This window comes from Triticum aestivum, chromosome 6A (genome assembly GCF_018294505.1).
Source record: "Triticum aestivum cultivar Chinese Spring chromosome 6A, IWGSC CS RefSeq v2.1, whole genome shotgun sequence".
Classification (NCBI taxonomy): domain Eukaryota; kingdom Viridiplantae; phylum Streptophyta; class Magnoliopsida; order Poales; family Poaceae; genus Triticum; species Triticum aestivum.
In genome coordinates this window covers 618,362,616-618,379,908 of record NC_057809.1, presented here as the reverse complement: position 1 = coordinate 618,379,908, position 17,293 = coordinate 618,362,616, and the positions used below count along the sequence as shown (strand labels likewise).

At 44.5% G+C, this 17,293-nt stretch overlaps 2 protein-coding genes across 4 annotated transcripts; one reads left to right on the top strand and one right to left on the bottom strand.

Moving 5' to 3' along the window:
• The first annotated feature begins 6,650 nt into the window (after positions 1-6,650).
• On the top strand, positions 6,651-15,448 carry LOC123129162 (disease resistance protein Pik-2). Of its 3 annotated transcripts, XM_044549391.1 has the most exons (4): positions 6,651-7,265; positions 11,381-11,713; positions 12,755-14,742; positions 14,891-15,448. In XM_044549391.1, the coding sequence occupies exons 1-3, from the start codon at positions 6,778-6,780 to the stop codon at positions 14,712-14,714; spliced, it is 2,781 nt and encodes a 926-aa protein (XP_044405326.1). In that variant the 5' UTR covers positions 6,651-6,777; the 3' UTR covers positions 14,715-14,742; positions 14,891-15,448. The 3 variants fall into 3 exon arrangements, 2 of the variants coding, with proteins under 2 accessions (XP_044405326.1, XP_044405325.1); XM_044549390.1 differs by lacking the exon at positions 11,381-11,713 and having other exon boundaries at positions 6,653-7,187; XR_006463622.1 differs by lacking the exons at positions 11,381-11,713; positions 12,755-14,742; positions 14,891-15,448 and adding an exon at positions 7,723-7,954 and having other exon boundaries at positions 6,957-6,990; positions 7,058-7,187.
• On the bottom strand, positions 7,570-11,103 carry LOC123129163 (uncharacterized). Its single transcript, XM_044549392.1, has 4 exons — positions 10,971-11,103; positions 8,599-10,410; positions 8,399-8,517; positions 7,570-8,092 (listed from the first exon to the last, which is right to left on the bottom strand). Exons 1-4 carry the CDS (start codon positions 11,005-11,007, stop codon positions 7,691-7,693), a joined length of 2,370 nt encoding a protein of 789 aa, XP_044405327.1. The 5' UTR covers positions 11,008-11,103; the 3' UTR covers positions 7,570-7,690.
• Positions 15,449-17,293: the final 1,845 nt, after the last annotated feature.

Sequence of the window (17,293 nt, the reverse complement as noted above, 5' to 3'; positions counted from 1 at the left end):
TTTTCCACGGATTTGGAAAACTGTTCTCGAATTAAAAAAGTTCAGCGAAATACTAAAAATGTTGTTTAACAAAAGTTTGAAATCATGAAAAAAACTTAAATCCCATAGAAATTTACGAAAAATGTGAAGACTTTTTTTATAATATTTTTGAACATTTCATCGAATTCTGAATCCTTTTTAATTATTTTTTATGACACACATACAATTCTTTCGATTAGTGATTTGTTTTTAATTCTAAACGTTTTCAAAAAACACAAATGAATTCTAAAAATATGAACATTTTTTCAAATCCTGAACTGCTTTTGAAAAGCAATTTTTGGAAGATTTTGAATATTTATGCAATTTGTGATTTTCTGTAAAAAAGAAACTGAAACAGAAATACCGATAAATGGAAAGGAAAAGAAAAACTGGCGGAAAAAACGTCCGCTGCTTACCTGTGCCTCAGCCACCTTTCGGAAAAAACTTACGCCTCAACCCACGTCGAACCTGACGTGGGTGACCTCTATTGTGTCTCCTGCTATGAACGATAAGTAACATTTGGCATTTGCGCTATATATCACCCCCCCACAAGCATCTTCAGACCTGAGCGCGTACTGACCGGGTTGGCCTCCTTACGGGCGTGGTTGGTTGTCGTGCGCTACAGTATTCATATTGCATACACTTCTTCACTCGACTTGGCTATGCAAATGCAACCTTAAATGCATTATTTGTATGTTGTTTGGTTGCCTGCATGCCCTCTTGCCTACATGGGCAGAACCACATTGCCTGGTGTTTGGTTGCCGGCATGTTAGTGGACAAACTCAAAGCATGGTGTTTGGTTGTATGCAACGCCTGGTGTATGGTAACCTCTTTGGCTAGTTCGTGCGGTTATCAGCACACTTCGGCACAACCATGTAGCACACATCATAAGCAGAGCAAAGTATAAGCAGAGGATCAACTACTTAAGAGCATATTTCAGATAAACAGTACCACACTTCATAACAGTTCTACGCATAAACCATAAATATAAACAGTTCAAAGCAGACTTGATAGTACTTAGAGAGGCCCCGACCCTACTCCTTGGCGGCGAAGACTTCGTCGTGCTTCCCGCACTTGTTGACGACCTCAATGCCATCGTCGTCGAAGATGGTGACCTTGAGGGTGTCAGGAGTGAGGAGCTTGAGCGTCACCATGTAGCTGATCTTGATCAAATGAACGACTACGTAGGTGGCCCAACCCTAATCCAGGGTCACCCTACCATTTATCAGCTTCACCGTCACCTTCCAGGAGCAGCCGGTGTTGTTCCTGAGCTTGAACTCCGTCGGCACCGCGACGAAGTGCTTGGTGAAGTCCAGGGGCATGGGGATGCACTCAAGCTTCGGTGCAAGGATGACCTTGCAGAAGTGAGTTGGGCTATCCTCTTGATGGTAGTGGCCGTAGTTGCAGCGCTTGTTACTGGGGGCTCCTCCATGCCCTCGTCGTCGCCACCCTCAGGCGTCTTCTGGTCTTTCTCGGCGGTGGGCGGCAGCACAACCTCGTCGGGCATTGGGTGAAGGGGCTGGTTGCCCTTGTTGTCAACGCCCGAGAGCACCTCCTTGTGTTGGAAATATGCCCTAGAGGCAATAATAAATAAGTTATTATTATATTTCCTTGTTCATGATAATCGTTTATTATCCATGCTATAATTGTATTGATAGGAAACTCAGATACATGTGTGGATACATAGACAACACCATGTCCCTAGTAAGCCTCTAGTTGACTAGCTCGTTGATCAATAGATGGTTACGGTTTCCTGACCATGGACATCGGATGTCGTTGATGACGGGATCACATCATTAGGAGAATGATGTGATGGACAAGACCCAATCCTAAGCATAGCACTAGATCGTGTAGTTCGTATGCTAAAGCTTTTCTAATGTCAAGTATCATTTCCTTAGACCATGAGATTGTGCAACTCCCGGATACCGTAGGGGTGCTTTGGGTGTGCCAAACGTCACAACGTAACTGGGTGACTATAAAGGTACACTACGGGTATCTCCGAAAGTGTCTGTTGGGTTGGCACGAATCGAGACTGGGATTTGTCACTCCGTGTGACGGAGAGGTATCTCTGGGCCCACTCGGTAGGACATCATCATAATGTGCACAATGTGATCAAGGAGTTGATCACGGGATGATGTGTTACGGAACGAGTAAAGAGACTTGCCGGTAACGAGGTTGAACAAGGTATCGGGATACCGACGATCGAATCTCGGGCAAGTATCGTACCGATAGACAAAGGGAATTGTATACGGGATTGATTAAGTCCTTGACATCGTGGTTCATCCGATGAGATCATCGTGGAACATGTGGGAGCCAACATGGGTATCCAGATCCCGCTGTTGGTTATTGACCGGAGAACGTCTCGGTCATGTCTGCATGTCTCCCGAACCCGTAGGGTCTACACACTTAAGGTTCGATGACGCTAGGGTTATAAAGGAAGTTGGTATGTGGTTACCGAATGTTGTTCGGAGTCCCGGATGAGATCCCGGACGTCACGAGGAGTTCCGGAATGGTCCGGAGGTAAAGATTTATATATGGGAAGTCCTGTTTTGGTCACCGAAAAGGTTTCGGGGTTTATCGGTAATGTACCGGGACCACCGGGAGGGTCCCGGGGGTCCACCAAGTGGGGCCACCTGCCCCGGAGGCTTGCATGGGCCAAGGGTGGTGAGGGACCAGCCCCTAAGTGGGCTGGTGCGCCTCCCACAAGGCCCAAGGGCAGCTAGGAGGAAAAAGGAGGAAACCCTAGGCTTAGATGGGCCTTAGGGCCCACCCTAGGGGCGCCATCCCTCTCTCCCCCTCTTGGCCGCCCCCCTTGCTCCCCATCTAGGGCTGCCGCCCCCCCAGGGGTGGGAACCCTAGAGGGGGCGCAGCCCCTCCCCTTCCCTATATATATGAGGCCTAGGGCTGCCCATAACACACGCGATTCAATCTCTCGTTGGTGCAGCCCTGCATCTCTTCTTCCTCCTCTTCTGCGGTGCTTGGCGAAGCCCTGCAGGATTGCCACGCTCCTCCATCATCACCACGCCGTTGTGCTGCTGCTGGATGGAGTCTTCCTCAAACCTCTCCCTCTCTCCTTGCTGGATCAAGGCATGGGAGACGTCACCGGGCTGTACGTGTGTTGAACGCGGAGGTGCCGTCCGTTCGGCACTAGGATCTTCGGTGATTTGGATCACGACGAGTACGACTCCATCAACCCCGTTCACTTGAACGCTTCCGCTTAGCGATCTACAAGGGTATGTAGATGCACTCTCCTTCCCCTCGTTGCTAGTCTCTCCATAGATAGATCTTGGTGACACGTAGGAAAATTTTGAATTTCTGCTACATTCCCCAACACCTTGTCCATCTCATTGCTCTCCTCAATCTGCACACAATTCATGGAGTCAAGCATAGCACAGAGCTCATGGCTTATTGAAGAGCATGTAATTAAAACGCATGACTATCACTCTTCTCCTCCTCTCCACCCCCCTATATTTACTCATCCTGTCCACCACTACTTACCCACCCCTCTCTTCTCTCACTATCAACCTTCCTCCTCCCCATCGCCATGAGCTCTATCTCCAGCTCCAACGCCAACCCCTTCCCTTGGGGTATTGGCTGGAGGGCCTTCTTCCTCGGGTGGTCGGCTGGTGACCGCACCAAGTTTGAGAACACCATGGAGGTGTGCTCGAACTTCGGCTTCATGCCTCACATGCAGAACGAATCTAATGCAGTGCTCATGAAGGCCACTGCAGAAGAGCTCAAGACGCTGATTCCTGAACCAGCGAAGGGTGCGATGGTAGTTGACATCATTCGCTGGGCCATGAATCAGGCCGCCTCCGACGATGCTAAACAGAGGAAGAAGTGATGCAAGCACAAGAACTACTGTGCTCCTAATGACCGCCGTGCCGCAGTGTGCTGGGAGACGACTATCGCGCAGCCGGCGGTCATCGGTGGGGAACCTAAGGAGGAGGAAGAAGCGATGCAGATGTCAGCGAGGGCGCCGGAGCCAAGCCGCCGTACCTGGCAGATCGACCTCGACTCCGTCGAGGACGACGACAACGACCCGCCGCCTCGCACGGCGATGAAGAAGAAGATGAAGGCCAACGGCTCGACCAGCCGTTTCGCACGCTGGTGACGGCCGCCGCGGTGAGCCGGTGTCCGTTGTGTACCCTCTATCCCCCAATCCCCCTTCTGCATTCACATCGATCTACCTCTATTTCGATCTTGCATGAACCAGTTTGAAGTACTATGAACTCGTATGATCTAGTATGAACTACCTCTACATGCTTATCTACCTCTATTCCACATTCCCCTCAGTCATGGATCGAATCTATCGCCGGATCGAATAGGAAAAAGTTATGCATGTCGAACAGAGAGGAGCGCTTACCGTCATTGCCGCGGGCCAAGTGATGATCCGCTAGCCGGTGGTGGAGTCCAGTGGTCTTCTTGCTCTGCTCCGATCCGCCGCTGCCGCCGCCGATGTGAGTGGGGAGAGGGAGCGGTGAGGTTAATAACTGTCGGCACTTCGGGAAGCAACACGGCTTCTCGAGCGTGGCCGCGCACGTGCAGCCGCCGCCGCCGCCCACGTGCATCGCTCGGGCCTGGCCCTGGAGAAACTGCCGATTCATGCGTTCCTAGGGAGCCAGGCCCAGGAGTGCTTTAAGGTTCGTGCCATGCGGGCCGAACACTGAAAGCAGGCAACCAATCGGCCCGTTTTCGTCCCGCGCGAGTCAGGCCGGGCCTCATGCAGGCTACCAAACACGCCCTACATGGCGCAGTTACGCACAGTTTCTTAGGCGACACGGGCGCAATTCGATCTGATTCTCTATTTGATGATCTTTGTGGCCCATTGTTTATTTTCCTATTTTATTTTTTTAGAAAAATCCAAAAGTTGTTTGGAATTTCAAGAAAAAAAAATCTTGTTAACAAGGAAAATATTGTGTGTTTCAATAAACATTCAGGATTTTCAAAACATCGCGTTTTAAAAGAATGTTCAAGGTTTCAAAAACATTTCCCGGGTTTTCAAGTTTTATTCGCAGATTCAAAAAATGTTTGGGAATTTCAAAGAATGTTCCGGTTTCAAAAAGTGTTCCTATTTTTCGAAAATTTGTTCACGCTTTTCAAAATATGTCTAGAATTTCGAAGTGTAATATTTTTTTTCAAAAATGATTCCCTTTTTTAAAACAAAATAATATTCGCTACAGTACCATGCACCGGTGCGCTATGGTATCGCGTTCAGTTTTGGTACAGTTGCTTGGTTTGGTTCGCTACAACACTCGGTCCAGTTTCCTACAGTACAATTCTCTTGCTCGGTTCGCTGCGCCATTAGGGACAACCCATTATTTTGGTGGGCGCGTGTGCGTTCCACCGTCAATCTGCCGCAAAGTATGGGAGATGCGTAGACCACATACACAGTCAATTTAAGCCAGTCATATAGGGCACCTCAGACAAGGGCAGAAAGCACACATGAAGCCAAAGTTGACTCACCTAATCTATTGTCGCAGACGGCATCTTGGGCCCTCATAGATTAGGTGACAATAGATTAGGTGAGTCAACTTTGGCTTCATATAGGGCACACCAAACGTCTGCACTGAGTGGGAGACTTCTAATCACAAGAGCTAGCGCCACTGACGGAATACGGAGGCTACAACCCGCCTACCTTTTTCCTTGTAGAGAGTCGCATCGCAAGGACAAAAATAATCCTTAAATCATCAACATACAGGGATAAAGAAAGATGTGTCACTGCCCGTGAATCAGGAAACAGAAGTCTCCGATGCAAATCACTGCCATACGAGGCTCCGCCAGTGCTGGTAGGCAGGCAGGCTTTGCCACCCAATTCCTCCAGTTGGGGTGGCGGGGGAGGGGACGAGAGGAGTTGACGGCTAGGATTTCGCCCTGACGCCCCCTTGGGAGCAAGTAGGGCATCTCTCTAGCAGCTCGGGCACTTGCATATGTTGATCATAGATAGAGAATTTGTCCCAGCTGAAACATTTCATCCAACAAAGGGAACCTCATCAACTAAAATATAAATCCGACTTGAAGATTAAATTTGGAGAACCACGTGCAAAATTCTGATCTCATTGTGAACTTCTTCTTATTAACTCAACCGGCCAAGCCTAGAGTCTAGTCAGTTGGTGGAGATGCACCTGGTTCACGAAAATTGCGCTTGCTTGCCTAGAAAAACAAGAGGAAAATTTCAACACAGCTGATGTTGATGCAGCATCCGAAGACATCATTTTATTCTTTGGCATGCAGAAATATACTCTACATTACTGTATATTATAGCATAGGGTTCTGATCTGATCTGAAAGTATCTATAGTTGATGACAGCGCACACAGGTTGGGCTAGTTAAGTATTACAAAGGACATGACAACGTTCAAGTGGGAACAAGTGTGTGAACCAGGAAAATCTCGACCTAATGTGACCAATAATTGCCACTGCCTTTGAATTTTTTATGCAGCAGCAGCTAACTGGCTAATCTCTACCTAACTAACAGCGAGCTAGCACAATGAACCAACTAACCATGGATAATTAACAAATAAATGATCATGCCTTTGTTTCCTTAGGGGTTAGCATCTGAGGTTAATTAACATTCTCAGATTAGTTAGAAAGCAAGTACTAACATGGAGTACTAGTATACCGAAGAACTAGTACTACTTGTGATTGAAGCAATTGTCCAGGGAGTGTCTGTCCCACTTAGACCGCTAGTACTAGAGCAACTCATCCACACAAACATACCTTAGCGAGCTCGTAGCTAGCTCTCCACACCCTATGAAACCATGGAGGCGGCTCTCGTGAGTGCCGCGACGGGGGCCCTGAAACCCATCATCAGGAAGCTGGCCACCCTGTTGGGTGACGAGTACAAGCGTCTCAAGGGGGTGCGTGAGGAGATCAAGTCCCTGACTCATGAACTCTCCGCCATGGATGCTTTTCTCATGAAGATGTCAGCGGAGGAGGATCCGGATATGCAAGATAAAGTTTGGATGAATGAGGTACGGGAGCTGTCCTATGACATAGATGATTTCATAGACGACTTTCTGAAATATGTCAATGACGAAGACATTAAGCCGGATAACTTCATGGAGAAGATCAAGTTCTTCCTGGGAAAGATGAAGACCCGGCGCCAAATTGGCAAAGAAATTGAAGATTTGAAGAAACAAATTATTGAGGTCGGCGAGAGGAATGCAAGGTACAAGACTCATGATACCTTCTCCAAGACCCTCAGTATATCTGTTGACCCTAGAGCTCTTGTTATCTTTGAGAATGCATCAAAACCAATGTTTTGAATAGCGTGCTATTTAAAATAGCGTGGCCCTTCTCCAAATGCTATACAAGTTATAGCATGCTATAGCATGCTATATTCAAAATAGCGTTTTTAAAAAAAAGCCAAATATATCCCAAAAAATAAGGATTTCAACATCTAATATTTTTTTTCAGGAGCCATACATGCATAACTAATTAAGATGAACAACAATAACAATACAACATAGTAGTTTTATGATGAACTAGATGGAGAACATAACAATACAGCAGTCCATAGTGACACATGCGAAATTACTTGTCCAAAAAACTAGAAGGGCAACAACAACTGCCATAGGACGACAATAGTACAACATATCAGTTTAAAGATGAACTAGCCAACAAGGCAACAAGCCAACAAGTAAACAATACAATACAGCGACAACTTGGAAATTATTCAGAATCACTCTCATTTGATGAACCAGATGGTGAATGCATGGCATCATCTTCCGATTCAGAAGAAGAACTAGCTGACTCCAACTCATCTTCACGAAAAACAGGGAGCAGTTTTTTCTTCTTCCGAGGGCGAGATTGGGACGCTCTCTTTCTTTTTGATGCACCAACTGCTCCTTGTGATGTTGATGCTGCAACTTCTACAACTTCATCAGGTTCATGAGGCACAATACCTGTGATCCACTCATTATCTTCATCTTCTACAACATCTACAAATGTGTGGTCCACAATCGGGTCCCTGTTTTTCATCTTTCTCTTTTGTTTGAGTTTGGAGTTGAACTTGATAAAAACAAGGTCTCTCATTTTATTATGAAGCAGCCTGTTGCGTTTCTTTGTGTGAATCTATAGGTAACAGCAACCAAGTAAACAACATGGCAAGTTTGCAAGGAAACAAATATGTTATCACAGTAAGGAAGCAAGGAAATATATTCTACATCAAGGAAAGTTATACACTGTACAGCACAAACCAACCATCAATTCATATCAAGCAACACGAACACCAGGATTGCGTACATTTACAACACGGACAACAGGACACTTCTATGAAGTTGAGAACAAATCAAGTTTGCTGGCATAACATAGGCAAATATTTTTCAAGGGCACTAATATGAGAAGTTGAGAACAGGATAAATTGTACTTCTTTCTTACCTGCTGAAAAACACTAAAATTCCTCTCACAAGCGGAGGAGCTGCATGTCAAACTCAAAATCCGCATCGCCAATACTCTGAGATTTGGTGAATCTGACCCATGACTGGACCACCATTGAGCTTCATTCAAAAGTATAAAACCATAGTAAATAAACCATTGTAAGATCAGATTTGAGAATTGATAAAAATGTGAATATGCACCTGGATCAAAGCTTTTGTTTCTCCGCTGCCTTTTGGCAATTTCTCTTCCAAATGTCCCCTGTTCCTTTCGATATGCCACAAGCTCATCATTGATTTTGTCTTGAAGGACAACATCTTCAACCATTTTTTCCATGCAAGTTATAAGCCCAGCTTCAAATGATCCATCTAACTCAATTTGCTTCTTGTTTTCATAGTAGTAGTATGGATTTAAGAAGTATCCAGCCCTATGTAGTGGCCCCTTCAACTTGCTGTCCCATCTTTTATCCACAATATCCAACACTTCCTGAAAACAAGATCCTTGTTCATTTTCAAACTTAGTTTTGATCTCTTGCTTTGCATCCAAAAAGGCGCCGTATATGAATCCCATAGCCGGTACATCGCTGTCCATCCTCCGGAGCAAATTAGCCAATGGCTCAAAGAACTTGACAGCAATGTCTACTCCTCTCCAAAAAGTTTCAGAGCGCACAGTTTTGCTAGCTTCATTTCCTTTAACCTTTTTTAAATATCCCATTTCATCAAGCTCATCTGATCTAAATAGTTTCTGGAGTTGTTTCTTGTTGTCCAACATGCTTTTCAAGTTCAAGTATGCTGTAGCGAACCTTGTAATACCAGACCTAACCAAATCTTTACTAAGGAATTCCCTCATTAGGTTCAAAACCCTTGTGTGTGCATAAAGGAAAACCGTCACAGCTCTAGCTTTTGTAATGGTGGAGTCAACTGATGGCAGCTTCCCAATGTCCTCTAGCATCAGATCTATACAGTGGGCAGCACAACCATTCCAAAATACCTTGGGGCGCTTTGCGTTCAACAACTTAGATGCTGCTTGATTCACACTTGCATTATCAGTCACTACTTGAACTACATGTTTCTCCCCAATCTCTTCTATGCAACGATCTACAAGATCAAAGATGTACTTACCATTTTTTTTAGCAGCTGAACAATCCACAGAATCAAGAAAAACTACACCATAAGCACTATGAACCACCAAGTTCATTACCCCTCTTCCTCTTATGTCTGTCCATGCATCTGTCATGATTGTACATCCAGTGAGCTCCCAATGTTCCTTGTGTGCCTTGAAGGAATCCTTCACTCTCTTCTTCCTCTTCTTCAAGTATGGCCCACCCATTTCATAAGGACTAGGACCATCTAGGTCTTCGCCGTATTGTCCAATTGACTCAAGCATAAGGTCAAAGCTTGGAAGTGTGACTGCATTGAAGGGAATGCATGCTTCATAGAAGAATTGGCAGATGTACTCACAAGCACGAATCCTTTTTTGTTCTCTTCTCCCAGTTGTCAGCTTTAATTGGATATTATCAGCAGCTTTTTCCTTCCTTGCAGCAATAGCCTCTTTGGGTGTCAATTTGCAGAACTTTTCCATAGGGCCACTTGAGGATTTAGACGTTGTGCCACGCGCTGACTTCAGCACAAGAACAGAATTGTTTGTGCCATCTGAGTCACTAGCACCTTCCCCCTCTGAGTGGCTCAAGTCCACTTCACATCTCCTTCTCTTCTGCTCTGTAACCTTCATTGCCTTTTTCTCACCCTTCCTTGTCAAATACTCAACAATTTCATCCCTTACATCAGCAGGCACTTTTGTGCAAGGTAGAACACCGGAATTCGGAATGTTTCCAAGGTGGAACTTGATCCGAGTAATACCATTGGTGTACAGATTATTACAATAGATGCACCTAAGTGAATTCTTCTTGTTTTCATCCGGGCAAATGCAATATTTCCATCCTGGGTCTTTTGATTTCGCATTCGCAATGGCAGCTTGTCCATGGGCTGTTGATGCTGTGCTTGACACGCCGAGGCCTACAATCAGACAATGAACACAACAAGAAACATAAGTAATTCAGCACTCAGTCAGTAAGAAACAGTATGAAGTACAAAACTCTTCTACACTAACAGCAAGAACAAAACTGCAGTATAGTGTTCATAATCCCATCTGTAGTATAGTGTGAGTCAAGGAGTAGTAACTAAAATCAGCATGAACAAAACTGCACATGACTACAGAAGTACAGAACTACACATTCAGACTACACTACAGAGAAGAGAGATTTGTCCATCTAGGCATCTACACATCGGCCGCCGCCTAGCAGAACGGCCTACACCCGAGGCCTAGTCCCACAACGAGAGAACCCATCTCCAGATCCAGCCCTGTCACGACGCCGGCGGACTCTAGCCCTACCGCCGCCCGAGGAGACCCTGTGCACGCAAGGCCGCGGCGGCGGCGGCGGCGACACCCGTGCGCGCGCAATGGGTGTGCGGACGGTGGTGCTCTTCTCACATCCCGGCGAGTTGGTTCTACAGAAGAGAGAGAGAGAGAGAGAGAGAGAGGGAGAGAGAGAGAGAGAGAGAGAGAGAGCTCTCACCTGGCTGAGTCGCCGGCGCCGACGGTGTGGCTGACATGGACGCGGCAGCTTCGAGTTGGGGTCACCGCAGCCGCCGCCGCCGCTACAAGCTATCGATGTGAAACTTGGGAGGGGATTGCCAGTGCGTGGTGTTGTGGTCTGATGCCCAATGGCTAGGTTAGGTCAAGAGAAAGTTTTGGGCCGATTCCCCAATGGGCTGTTGAGCCTGCTGTCTGTCCAACAGCCTAGATGACCCTGTTTTGGTCCATTCCACGCTAAAACGTATAACGTTTTTTCGCTAAAACGCCAAAATAGCACGCTATAGCATGTTTAGCGTCGTAGCGAGCAAATGTGCTCAAACGTAACGTGAGCCTCCCAAATATGCTATAGCGACGCTAAAACGCCGAAATAGCGCGCTATTCATTTCATTGATCAAAACTAGTTGGAAAGGATGCACCAAAAACTGAGATAATCAAACTTTTGAAAGAAGAAGATGGACATGTGCCAACAAAATCACTATTAAAGATAGTCTCCATCGTTGGATCTGGAGGAATGGGCAAGACAACTCTTGCAAACCAAGTGTATCAAGAGCTAAAAGGAAAATTCGACTGTCAAGCTTTCATATCAATGTCACGAAATCCAGATATGATGAATATCCTAAGAACTATTCTTAGTAAAGTCGGGAATCAACGTTATGCTGAAACAGAAGAAGGAAGCGTGCAGCAACTAATTATCAACATCAAAGAGTGCCTACTAGATAAAAGGTATATACTATCTATATATTTTCCTTCCACATTTATTGAATATATAAATATTTATACTGGTACATATTTCATAGGAACACTACTAGTACAATTACTGTATGGTCTCAGATTGTTGTTTTTCTTTATAAAGAGAAGATTACTAGTATGATTTATATAAAAAGAAATTCCATAAAATTATTTCTCATGTTTTTAGGAAATGCAATGTCAAATGTTTGTAGTAATGTCCTTGTAGGTTTCCATAAGAGAAGTGAATTTACATAATGTACAGAGTACATATAAGAATAGGTGTGTATGCCTAGCGAGTGATCGTGTCTCCGATCATTTCAAGATAGTCTAGATTGTTGTACACTTGTATTGTTGAGATGCGATGCGCCTTACCATTCTCTTTCCTCCATTTTGCATCCATATACTCTTGTTTATGCCACTTTTCCCATGATAATCTATCAAGAGCAACTTTGATGAAGCTCCTGATGCGTTGGCCACATTCATCGATCGTGTGCGGCCTTGCGTCACCATGATGTAGCTGTCCAAAACCGGAAAATTTATATTTGGAGGGTTAGGCTAGACCAAAACGGTTTAAGAGAGGAAAAATAAGCCAGATCAGTAGCCTAAGAGGAAATGATAACATTTTCTATATATTATGTCATTTACTCAATATTCATTTTAAGACACTAGATCTTTAGGTCCGCACGAGATTTTAGCTTTGTTGTCATGATCACCTAATCAGGATCCCTAGCTTCCAAAACAATTATGTATCTATATATGATAATTCATAATCATATTTCCCATCTCTTCCTTAGCAACATAAATTTATCAATGTTGGTCATTTTCTTTCAGTGCGCCTAGCTCATGTTGAAACTGTGTGTACCGCCTTGCTCTCTGTAATGTGCCAAACAAGCATGTGGATGTGTATAGACGTAGTATGTCAATAACTTGCGGAATTCAAATCCATATGTTAACAATGTCAGCGGGTCTCAATTATTTAGTTGCAGTACACTCTCTATTTTAAAGGCACGCTGATGTTTATTCGTCCATGTGAAGGTACTTTATTGTTGTTGATGATATATGGGACGTCAAAACATGGGATGTCATTAAGGCCACATTCCCCATTGACAGTTTTGGCAGTATAATAATCACCACTTCACGCGTGAGAGATGTCGCTGAGTCATGTTGTTCATCATTTAGAGGCCATATTTACAATATAAGGCCTCTTAATATGATGCACGCACAACAGTTATTTCACGAAAGGTTGTTCAACTCTAAAGAAGATTGCCCTGCCCACCTTAAAGTAGTTATGGATAAAATATTGAAAAAATGTGATGGTTTACCTTTGGCAATCATTGCAATTTCTGGTCTATTATCTAACACGGAAACAACGGAGCTTCTTTGGAATCAAGTGGAAATTTCGATTGGCCGTGCACTTGAAAGGAATTCTAGTGTGGAAAGAATGATGAACATATTATCACTCAGTTACTTTGATCTCCCTCCTCATCTAAGAACCTGTCTTTTATATCTGAGTATATTTCCGGAGGATTCTATTATTGAGAAGAAAGTTGTCATAAGGAGATGGATTGCTGAAGGATTCATTCAGAAGGAAGGAAGGTACACGGTACATGAATTAGGAGAAAGATATTTCAATGAACTCGTCAATAGGAGTTTGATCCAACCTGTGGAGTCCGATAGATATGATAGGACGATGAGATTTCGAGTTCATGACACAATTCTTGATTTCATCATATCCAAGTCCGTCGAAGAGAACTTTGTCACTTTTGTGGGTGTTCCCGGAATACCTGTTGGGACGCAAAGGAAAGTTCGTCGTCTCTCTCTCCAAGTTGGCAATCAAAGGAAGTTGTTCCTACTAAAGGATGTAATATTGTCGCATGTCCGATCTTTAAATGTGTTTGGGGATTCCATGGAAATCCCTTCTCTAGATGAGTTCATGCATTTGCGTGTTCTAGACTTTGGTGGATGTCGTCAATTGGAAAACCATCATCTAGTAAATATAGGGAGGTTGTTTCATTTAAAGTACTTGAACCTCAGGCACCTTGGGGTAAGTGAGCTTCCAGAACAAATCAAGCATCTACAATACCTTGAGATGTTGGACCTAAGAGACACCAATGTACGTGAATTGCCGAGAGCAATTGCTAATCTCAGTAGCTTGGTGCATCTACTTGTTGACAGTGGTGTCACATTTCCTGATGGAGTTTTGAAAATGCAAGCATTGGAGATATTGAAACAGGTCGAAGCCCTCGGTCAGTCTTTGAACTTTCTCCAAGAACTCGGGCAGCTGAAGAATCTGAGGAAGATATACCTTGATCTGTTTGATGTTCCAGTAATTGGGGTTACCAAGGAGTGCTGCAAGAGTTTCATTGCCTACAAATCTCTCCGCAACTTGGGCACGCAGAACCTCCGTTCTGTAACTGTCTGGCATGGCAGCGGCTTCTTACTGGAACCGTGGTACCCTGCCCCGCGTAGCCTCGAGAAGCTAATTACCTGGCGTTCAGCAGTTCCTTGTGTTCCAGAGTGGGTGGGTTCCCTCGTCAACCTGCAGAAGTTACGCCTTGAAGTGGAGAGTCTTGGGCAACAAGATCTGTGTATACTTGGAGCCTTACCTGTTCTTCTCACTCTGGATCTCGAAAAAACAACAAAATCATCAGAAGGCAAGCTCAATGTCAGTGGAGGAGATGGGTTCCGATTCCTGAGGAACTTGCGTTATAATATGATGCTAATGTTTGCACAAGGATCTATGCCCAGGCTTGAAAGGATCAAGATTTATCTAGCCAAAACAGAGTCTCTCATTGGTGACACCTATGACTTCGGGTTGGAGAATCTCCCCTGCCTCATATATGTTGAATGCAGAGTGAGTGGCAACGCAAGCGCTCAAGGTGGTGTTGAGGCTGCAAAGGCTGCCATGGAGAGAGCAGCTATGGCAAATCCCAACCATCCTAAACTACTCTTTGTGAATCGCAGTCTACCAGCAAAGTTGCATAATGGATGCTAACTACGTCCTGGACATGCTGGCACTTCAGGTACAATAATTCCCAAGATTCATGTTTGTCTTACATTGTTGCAGCGTATAACCCTGCCTGTAGTTGTGTTCTTAAAAAGGAACAAGAATTTTGTGTATGTCCTCATGATGTTACTGATTCCCGTCCTCATGACCACTCCCTGATTCAGGCAGTCTTCTTGCGTGGCATCTTGCTGGAGGTTAGAGAACTCATGGTCTGGAGGGGGATATAGGCCTCATAGAAGAATATTTGAAGACGTGTCATCTATGTGAACTTTCATCCTTTTGACCTTACTGATATTTGTACTTCTGATGTGCCGAATGGCCTTAGTGTTGCCTCGCTGTTTGACCCGGTTTGCTTCAGACGTATTTTCATGTTGTAAACTATAGTACAGTGCTTCCTCAAATTAATGCTCAAGCATTATTTTTAACGCTCCTCCACTAATTGGTTGAAAATTGCATAGGAAGCTCGATCAGATTATTAGAGAGTTTATTATGTCTGATTTGGATGGCGTACTAGTGATAGGCTTCTTATAGTATTTAGAGCAGTCATGGACTAATGGTACATCCTTCCTATGTTGGCTTGTCTTGATGCTTTTGTCTTCCCCACTTTTCAGGGAGACCATTATTTGATGGCAATGATAAATGAGATATTAAGTTAATTAGGCTATATCCATCCAGTGATGGGCTATAACAAATGCTTTAATTATACTCCCTCTATACACTAATAAGACGTTTTTGTAGTTGAGGGAGTACATAAGAACGAAAACGCCGGTCTTTATATAAGAAAGACTAAAATGGCAAGCAAACGATTTGCGACAATCATAAGCTCATCTCATTTTCTCTACAATTCGGATGGTTTTATGCTTGCAGTTTGTAGAGTTTTTAAGGGAAACAAGCCACCAACAACAGCAAGAGAGAGTTGCCCCTCCTCACCATGGTTCTCAACTTTGAAGTATACACACCTCTCTGATTTGGTGTCGGTTTTCCAAACACGTGCGCGCGCGCACACACACACACACACACCGAGTAGCAGGCCATCAGTAACAAACTCAAGACGACTGACTGATAAAGCTAGTACTACAAAACGAATAACTTGGGCAAGGAAAACTAACACTGCAACGTACACAGATCTAGAGGGGTTCACGTGGAATCAACTTGGGCAAATGCGAGGGCATACCTTCTATGTCGGCAAATGGCCGCTTTCAGATCTACTTTGGATCCATCCTCTTCCACTTTAGTTAGTATGTTTTATTCTTGTGTTAGACTATGTCAATTTACTTTTTGAGACTTTTGAATTTCTTTCCGTGGATTGTGTGCATCGTGCTATGCAGTTGGATATAACATGTTTTGTTGTATTTTTATTCCTGAACAGAAGAAAGGTAGTAAAGGATGGACCTAGAATGCTGCATTAGATATCTCGCAAAAAAAAAAGAATGTTGCATTAGATGAAACCTGACACATTACATCTTACAACAAAACCAATTAAAAACAAAAATAACAACCCAATCCTAAATACACAGAGAACCCTAAAACACAAAGATAGATTGCAATCCAGTCTCCTAAAAAAGCTTCAGTCTACTGTCACCGGGTATGAACCACTTGGAGCAATGTACTCGCCACCTAAAGTTGGAGACGCAAAGGCCAAGCCCAAATGTTTTCCATTTGGCACTCGAGCTAGGAGGAAAGAGCGGATACAGTCTCGTCCGACACCATACGACCATCGGCCATCCAATTTTTTTTATAGATAAAGGGCGATTTTAATTATTCAAAAAAATGTAGCATTAAGCGGATAAAGAACATTATGAGTAACAACCGCCCTCTGCATAGTTCAGATGCACACATTCAAACATCAATAGTCTGACAAAAAAAGATTAAAAACCAACATATCAGCTACAATAAAGTCATATAGGAACGACACTATGCCTATGTCGAAAGAGGAGGTGGACCGGTCCGGAGATTATGTTGCCACCCATATTGAGCAAAAACCTCCCTGGCAACCCGCTATCTCCCCATAAGGACTTGAGACTTAGCATGCACCGTAGCTTTACTATACTCATTGTCGTGGATGAGCGCCGGGACCAAACTGTCGCATCACCTCGCGGGAGATCTTTGGCTGCCTTGACCACGTCTCCTCAAGCACATGGAAGGGAAGCAAGAATGTGAAGAAAACCTCCGGATGCTGGATCCAAGTGAGCTTATTCAGACAAGAGCAGGCGATGGCACCCTCTCCACCTGGGTCTCCGACCATAGGAGCAACGCACGCAGGAGAACCGCCACCGCTAGCCACCGATGCAACCCGCCTGCTTTCGTAGCATTTTTCTGCCCTGCATAGTGCCACACCTTCTTAAGGGAACTCTAAATCTAGGCCTACTATTTGCACAAGATCGCCCGCTCTTCTCCCAAACATATTCTAGGCGGCAACGCCAATAAAGTTGGCTGACAGGAGTCGACTGTCAAGAGGCAAGACCAAGTGTGAGAGAATGAAGGGTTAGGAAGGAGTCTTGTTGTATATATTTGCTGGGACATTTGAGTCAATAAAAGTTCTCATGAATAAGGGGAAAATGTATTAA